The sequence below is a fragment of the Carassius gibelio genome, chromosome B20 (assembly GCF_023724105.1).
Source record: "Carassius gibelio isolate Cgi1373 ecotype wild population from Czech Republic chromosome B20, carGib1.2-hapl.c, whole genome shotgun sequence".
Lineage (NCBI taxonomy): Eukaryota > Metazoa > Chordata > Actinopteri > Cypriniformes > Cyprinidae > Carassius > Carassius gibelio.
In genome coordinates, this window is record NC_068415.1 from 16,129,038 (window position 1) to 16,137,480 (window position 8,443).

The following is an 8,443-nucleotide window of genomic DNA, read 5'->3' on the forward strand; positions in this document are numbered from 1 at the left end:
TCCAACATAACAAATAACCTTTATCAAATTTGCATCATCACACTCAAAGAACTTAAATACAAAAAACCACAAACAACAACAAAAAAGGCATCTGTGCTTAAAAAAAAAATCTTGTTAAAACAAAATAATCACTACAAAGCTGCATTTTTTGATTCAGAGCACATTTGTGCTTTTTAACTGGTCTTTTCATACATTTGGTGAGAGTAAAGACAGTGTATGTAAATAATCTTCAGGTGCTCAGTGCATTGCCTGGTTCATTCTGCAGCCCTCTTAGTGCAAGTTGGGATATCTGAGGACAGGAAGGCACTGTTTGCATTTTATATCCATCATCAGGGTTCATTTAAAAATTCTTTGTGCTTACAGGGTCCGTAAGGGCACAATGCGGCATGACAAAACCAGTGAAATGCAGCTCTTCGTTGCTAATGATATTATCATAGATCACTTCCATCATCATCCATCTGTACAGTCTGCAGCTTGGCCAGCTCTTTCCCTTCCATGTCCAGATCACCACAAACAACCCTGACTGGGCCTTCTCCTGCCCTAGACACAACTTGCAGGCTGTTGGGCAGCTGAAGATCTTGAGACCTGTAGTCTGAAGACAGGGCTACACTGTCCTCTTGGATGCCACGTCCAGCTTGATTCAGAGTGTGGTGTACCCCAGTGCCCGAGAGGGCAGAGGTGACCGTGGCTGTGATGGTAGGGGGAAGTGAACCACCGGTAGAGGAAGAAGAAAGGAAAAGGGAGGCTGTGTAGCCCAGGTTGCTGTCTTGGTCCAGGGACATTTCAGAAGGATAAGTGTAGCTTCCAGACACATCCAAAGGCTCCTGCTTCACAGTTTGGGTATAAAGAAGGGTTTGGCTCAAGTGTTGAGGAGAGTCACTGACCACGTTCCCCAAAGGAGCAGAGCCTGTATGGGGGATGAAGAAGAAGATTCAATTTAGTAAAGGTAGCTCTCCATGTCTGGTAAGCTTAAGAAATTATTGAATATGTGCGATGTGTCACACTCTTAATAATAGTTAGAAGTTACAGTGAGTTGTTTGTGGAGAAATGCAATGAAAGCAATTCATTTAATTTTTTCAAATAACCTTGAACTTTTGATATATATTGTTTTAGTTGCACATTATGTTCTTTATGACAGTCTCAGATGTCAAATTCTGTCAGTTCGCAAAATTCGCAAAAACTGCTCTTCCACTTTACTAAAACTTATAGCACTAAATAAACATGAATGAACATCAGAAGATATGTTAAAACAACTTAACTGAAATATATAATCTCTCATGTAATAACTCAATCAGTGTTTCAACCACGGAAAAGGTCTATAAAACTGTTTGTGTCACATGTTTACCTCAGGAAAGTGTTCATAGCGAGTAGTTAGAAATAAAAAAATATTTAAGAGAAGAGCATATTGCAAAATATCATTAAATATTACAAATGCATTATATTTTACATAACACCTCTTTGATGAATTAAATATTTTATGTCTGAATACATCTAATTCTGTCAAAAAGTTTAGTTTATATTCTTTGGAGGCTATATTCTCACAAAGGGGGTAGCTAATGAAACATAATAATGAAATCATTATAAAGCAGAGAATTTCCTTTTTAATTCATTGCCTAAAACTAAAAAACATCAAGTTCAAACCGACTCCAAGAAAAACTATGGAGCAGCTCGCGTATAGTGCTGTACTTCAAGGTAACCCTAAACACTTTGGCCGGGACATCAACCCTTCCCAGTTGAATACAATGTTCTTTTCTTTTAGTTGGCAATAGCCGCTTGTAACAACTCAACTAAGAATGGATGAGAGAGAAAGGACAGAGGTGTGATCTGTTTATCCAAATAGGACTTCTTCATTGTTATCTCAAGAGGTTTGCTTCTGTCCCTCTCCGTTTCTTTTATTTCATTCTTTTGGTCAATATCTCTTTGTACCTCTCTTGCTTTCTTTTCTTCACAACTTTTCTCGTGAACTGTTAAATGAAACACCTTTTTCATTTTCTGTTTGCGGTTGGACTTGCTATGATTTCCTTGTAACTCTAGAATGTGGTTCTTGGCACATGTCTCTTGCAGTGACAGCTTTTGGCTTTCGGCCAGCCACTTTTCTTCCATTAGGCTTGCACAAATGTCTGATAAATAATCACAGTGCCCAAACCCCTTCGCCCCCACTTCATACTGGCTCACTTTCTGAAACTAGAACCAAGTTTTCTACAAGTCTTCTTTAGCTTCCCGCAGACATTGCTTGTGGGAGGGGGTTGTTGTATAGAGGGGGTCAGGATTATATTTTCTTTCCATCTGACTTATAAGGTTTACTCAGTCCTGTTTTGTCATTTGGACGACTATGCAGAAGAATAATCTGAAACCATATCTCACAAGTTTTGACTTCATAGACAAAGTGGTGCTGCAAGGAAATTTCTATTGTTTCTTTGTATTTGTGAGGCACTGGAGATCAAACTTTGTGTTTTTATGAAGACATGTTTTATTGAAATGCCTTGAAAATTATGGGCACAAGGAAACAGGGTTTTTGGCTAAACAATTTTAATAACATCTTTTTCTTGCTGGATCGTTTGGGCTCAACTGTTTTCCTTCTAAATCAAAAGTTCAGCCAGGGGTGGGTTTGTTTTTATGTGGCTCGTAAACTGCATATTAAAGGATAAAACAGACGAGAGAGAGAGGAGCAGAATGCAGCTAGCCTTGCTGTTATTGATGTGGCCATAAAATATTCATGGAAAGAACCATTAGTGAGTTGTTAGGGCCATGGAGGGGAGGTGGGGACCGTGTTGAGAGACTGTGTTTGGTATGATCCTCTAGCTAGTTGACCTGGACCCCCACATGCCTCTCACAACTTCACCCACAATGCACTCAACTGCCCGTGACCCACAAGGCTTTCTTGCAAAACCTCTGCTCTTTTGCACTGAGCTCTGCGGTCACTTTTGGCAAGCTTAACCACATAAATGTTCAGTGACAGTATTCTCCAAAGTGATGATGTAATTACTCTGGCTCTCATGAGCTCACTAGAAGTGCTCGGACTACTTTAGATATTGGTGTTATTGTATCTTCAAAAACATATGCTTGCGACAAAGAGGCTCAAACCAGCCATTTTGAACTGGAAGTGTAAGGAAAACATTATGAATATACCCAATTTACAGAAAGAAATAACCCAAAAATGAAAAAAAATGTGGTCAGTAATTACCCACTCTCATGTTGTTCCAAATCTGTAAGTTAAAGGCATCCAAAACAACACTAAACCCCAAAGACATGTATTACATACACAAAATATCTTTTCTTTTGTGTTCTGAAGAAGAAAGTAGTCATACAGGTTTGGAAGAACATGAAAGTTAGTGAATTCTGACAGACTTTTGGTGAACTGTCTCAATATATCTAATAAATGGCCTCCTACCGTGAGTGGATGATGTTGTGGATGGGGGCATCATTAAGGGAGGAAGCCCCATGGTGGTTTCACTTCCAGGGAGACTGACCACACTGTAACTGCTGAGATGAAGGCCTCCTGAGGTAGTGGATGGAGTGGAGGGGGCTGAAGCGAAGGAGACCACTGAAGAAATGACTCCATCTTCAGCATTGGAAACCAGAGTCTGCATGGCCTCCAGCTTTCCAGAGGCAGTTTCAGAAACCCCCATTGAGAACGGAGCATAAGACACAGAAGACCCACTTAACAGCCTCTCCTGACCGTGATGGGAGACCCTCTGGGGATCAAAGGTCAAGAAATGGCCACTCGTGGTGCCAAGTCCATTCAGGAGAGCATTGCTACTGTGTGACTGAACGTAGGCTCCACCGTTAATGTAGTGAGCATTCACATTCGCTAGATCGCCATTAAAATTCATTCCTCCAGCCACATGTGAAGGCATTTTGACATCTCCAATTTGTTGGATGACTGTGGTTCCTCCATCCAAGTAAACTGTAGGGGGGGCTGTTCCGTGTGTGACTAAACTAGAAGAGCCGCTAGAGAGGGGACGTGGTGACAAGTCCTCCTGGCCTTTACTGCACTCATCTTCTGTACTATGATTGCCATCTGACTCACTGAAAAAAAGAACAAGTTTAAAAAAAAAAATACAATAGGTTTATTTATTTATATGCTAAAATTATGTTTGGCATGAGAGCTTGCTTTTTTCTGCAAATCCATCAATTATTTGCAGTCTTATGAGTTTAGTTTGTGCATTTTGAATGGTTGCACTATGCTACATATTAATTGAAAAACTTTCACTAAATTTATTAACAGTAAATAATATTAAAATGTCCATAATCATTTGAAAATCTATCTGGTAAACTGGTAAACCCATGTCCTGTGAAAAAGAAGAAGAAGAAGAAAAAAAGAAGTAGGCCTAATTTTCCAATTGATTTCTCTATTTATTTGTTTCTCTCATAATCAGAAAATTAAAACTACTTCAGAATTTCACGGTAAAGAAAGTGTGAACTGAAGTATACCCCTAACTGCATTATCAGTAGCGTTATATGCACTTGTGTTGAAACACTTTAGTGAAAAAAGATTATAAACCAGCTTACCAACTTTAAAGCACATTGCAATAACAAATACTACTAAGTCGACCTCGTGCGCGCTTTTAAAAGCAGACCGCTAAAATTAAAATTATTTTCTGTAAATATCTCAGCCATCATTTCTAAAGTGGACCTCTTGCCCCCGGGGGTCAAAAATCAGATAAAAGGATCTGAGCTCTTGGAGGCATTTGGTCTCTTTACAGACTATGACAGCTGCGGGTGCATCGTTCAGAGTGACTCGAGCAGCCAAGCCACATCTAAACAAAGATCTTATTGACCCGACAAGCCGTTTGTCTTTTCTCGTCCAAAAACCTTCCATAAAGAGTTCATGGACATCTTCGTTCAAACAATGAGTAATTATCTTTGTCAGGGTTTGACAGTGAAACATCAAAGCAGCGCTTACTCTTTGACGCATACGGAAAGACTGACCTGCCTTATTTACAAGTCTCAAGATTTATTATTTATGATAAAAGCAGCATTTTGCGAGCATAAAGTTATTTCCACGGCAGTTTGAAACTCTGAACAATCTACAAGCAAAAGTTAACAAACACTTAGCTGCTTCTTATCTGCCTCAGATGCCTCAAGCTGCGAAGAGGATTTTGGTCAGGTCAGGAGATTGAGTGCAGATCTCTCTGACTGATTATCAGGGCGGGACAATGGCTTTAAAATCCAGAAACAAACATAGACAATGGCTATGGTAATGTAATGGCTGATCATATCTAAAGTAAACATAAGGTCTGTTGGGGTTGTATTTGAAAGCAGCAACATGTCTGTTAAAATGTTTGTCAGGTCTTTGTTTTGCTTCTCCAATTAATGTGGCCCTTTTAATTAAATGTGCCGATTTATGAAATGCATGTCTACATCATTAAAAGAGGCTTGAGCTGAACTAACAACTCAAAATGTGAAAAAGAAGGACTTTTAAACAATTCTTCAAATAGCGTTTTCTACTTAAAAATGTACTTTTTGTAAAAATTGTCTAGACTCATCTGAAAAATCCAGTGCGTAATGCACATTTTAAATTTTAAAGTACTATTAAGAAGCCCAAATGGCTTTAAATAAGAATAATAATATTTGATGAACCGAGAACCAGTGAAGAAGCCTCGTTTTTAAGAGTAATCGCGTCACGCTCTCCACGTTCTTCCAAACTGCACCTCACCGAAGCGCTCAAAGCTTCGTATTTCAAAACATTGGTGAAACGTGTCCTCCGTTCTCTCGCGCGCATTCCACAATAGCCTACGCTTTCCGCTCTCGATAAACGACTTAAATATAACTGCGGCTTACCTTTTTGACTGCGCCTCGGATGGATTTCTGTCTCTCTGCCTCCTGTTTTTGAACCAGTTGCTGACCTGCGTCAGAGAAAGTCCTGTCATTTTGGCCAGATTTCGTTTCTCGGCTGGGGATGGGTACCGGTTCCGCTTGTACATCTCCTTCAGCGCGTTCCTAGACCTCTCTTTGAAACAATACACGGTCTCCTCTCCGTCCCAGATAGTCCGAGGAAGCGGATATTTCCTGCGTAAGCGATACTTGTCCACGGCACCCAGCGGTCTGCCCCGCGCCTTCTCCGCTTCGATGTAGCGCGCCTTGTACCACATATCCTGCAGAGACGAGTGGTTTGGCTGACTGAAACTGTGGTTTTCCAGAATGCAGTAGAGCTCTTGGTAGCGCGCCTGGTGGAACGCGACTATCGCTTGCGCTTTCAGGATGCTCTCGTTCCCCCGCAGCAGGTCACTCTGCGGCAGTGACCAGAGGAATCTGGCCAGGCGCTCCACGTTCCCACCCTGCAGCAGCGCTTCGCAGACGCATGCGACCTGCTCGGGGGAGAAGGCCAGGGAAGCCGGTGAGCAGTCCAAAAGTTCGGCATTCTCCATCGGCATCTCCGCGGGGTCCAGCACTGACAGTTTGACACCCCCACGAGTCTCCCTCTTGATCTCATCGGCACTTATGACCTCGCTTGAGGAAGAAGACATTTTGAGCGCGTCCTGATAAGTCACTCCTCTGGGTTTCAGGCAGCACATCAGGCGATCGGGTTTCGCCCCTCCATCCAAGCACGATCAGGTATCTGGCCGAGTGTGTGGTGTGGATAAGATCTGGCGTCCCCCGTTCCACCACAAGTTTAACTCCACAGCCCACGTTGGAAAGGAGTCCAAACCCTGAGCGCATTTTGATTCGCCGCTCTGCCCCGGCGGGGAGGAGCGACTGGGATGTGTAGACAAATGTTTGCGCTGGGAACGTCCATCAAGCGTGCAGTGGGAACGCGGGTACCTGCGAAAGGTAATGCAGGCTTCACTACGTCCACACGTCCACAATACAGGCACGAGATTTCATATTTGCAGGTGTACAAAATAGTTTCTCTCCCTGTGTCATCACTCAAGAACATGCCTTCTTTTTTTCTACTTTTTAAAATTACTAATTATACCTATGGTAAATGATGAGATGATTGCATGACCATCACATCCCAGATGTTATTGACTAAGGCGCTATGTAAAATATAAAGGATTTACAGTTGATACGAAAGAGTAAAATTCATGTCATGAAGATTAAATGACATCTGAATTAGCAGATTGTCTTGTTTAGAGATATAAAGCATCCAGCTTTTACTAGCTTTCATCCATATGTTTAAAATACAAATATCATGAGCAGATGGGGAGGGTTGGGACATTTTCCATTTTGCTTGTCTATTTGCCACAGCCCTATAAGTAACTCAGACACACACACACACACAATGTAATGTTTTTACATTTTTAGCATTTTTTAATTTTTATATTTAACATTATTTTTCCAAAATACTTCAATTTATAGCAGATGCATATGGGAATAGTATATCAAAGTTTGAGATGTATATAGCAAAAAAAAAAAAAAAAAAAAAAAAAGAAGTTTCAGTGACTGGAACAAAATGTGCTGCAACAATTCTATTTGCCATTTCGACTGAGCTAATTCATTGCTTAATTTCATCATGTGTGTTTACATACATTTTTGGAGAGATTAACCATTGTTGTCTAGAACGCTTCACCTTCAACAAAGAAATAATCGCTAAATGCAAAGCTGTTTAGTCATCTATTGTTTTGCAGGTTGTAAAAGAAGCAGATTTCCTGAATCTCAAATGTAGCCCAGCGACTCTTCCAACTGTTTATGTCTGTCCATTTGTCACACAGGCACTGACAATCTGCCTCTTGATTGCACTCTTTTTTTCAGTTTGTCATGCTGTTTACTGGAAACCAAAGGTCTGAATGGGAGCCAGCAACCACAACAGCTGAGAGGAGGCCCCAGAAGCCTCTCACAAAAGCAGAGGGAAGTTTGACTTGATTGCATCCCTAAAATTAAACCCAGCACAAACAGAATACCTGGCAGCGGCTCTGGGCACAGCCCTGCATTCACATGCTCTTTGGTATGATGGTGGCATGTTGGTATGTAGGTATCAGACTTTATACTGGTTAGTGATTGTAGAAGCCCATGACTGTCCCGGGGGAAATGCAGTAAACGATGTCTCTCTTCAGGACTATCAGGAATGGACTATGTAATGATGAAAGCTGTCATGAAGCTGTGTTATTGTATGTTACAAAAATCAGGATAAGACCTCTATTATGCAATCTTGGGAGGAGTACACAGCTGTAAAATGGCCAAATTATTGTCTTTATCCCTTAGATTCACATGTTTAGATTAGGTGAAGTGTTGCCTGTTGTTCTGGGAATGGCTTTTGTTAGCAGATAAACGGTCTAAATTGCCTGTTAGAAACCATTAGTGACACTAAATTAGTGTTTGTTTTTGTTTTTGTCCTGCCTAATATTTTTAAGCATCATCATTCGCACTTTGTCCAAATTTGTTGTATGCAAACTTAAATTTTCCTAATTTCTTTTTAAAATTATATTATCTCTAATCAAGGTATGATGAAATGTTGTGATATTAAGCGTTTCATTACAATCAATCATTGTCACCAGAGCTG

General features: G+C 40.8%; 1 protein-coding gene across 1 annotated transcript; it reads right to left on the reverse strand.

Moving 5' to 3' along the window:
• LOC127983367 (homeobox protein SIX4-like) lies at nucleotides 1-6,518 on the reverse strand. The gene is made up of 3 exons (XM_052585548.1): nucleotides 5,785-6,518; nucleotides 3,392-4,029; nucleotides 1-907 (listed from the first exon to the last, which is right to left on the reverse strand). The coding sequence occupies exons 1-3, from the start codon at nucleotides 6,516-6,518 to the stop codon at nucleotides 432-434; spliced, it is 1,848 nt and encodes a 615-aa protein (XP_052441508.1). The 3' UTR covers nucleotides 1-431.
• Nucleotides 6,519-8,443: the final 1,925 nt, after the last annotated feature.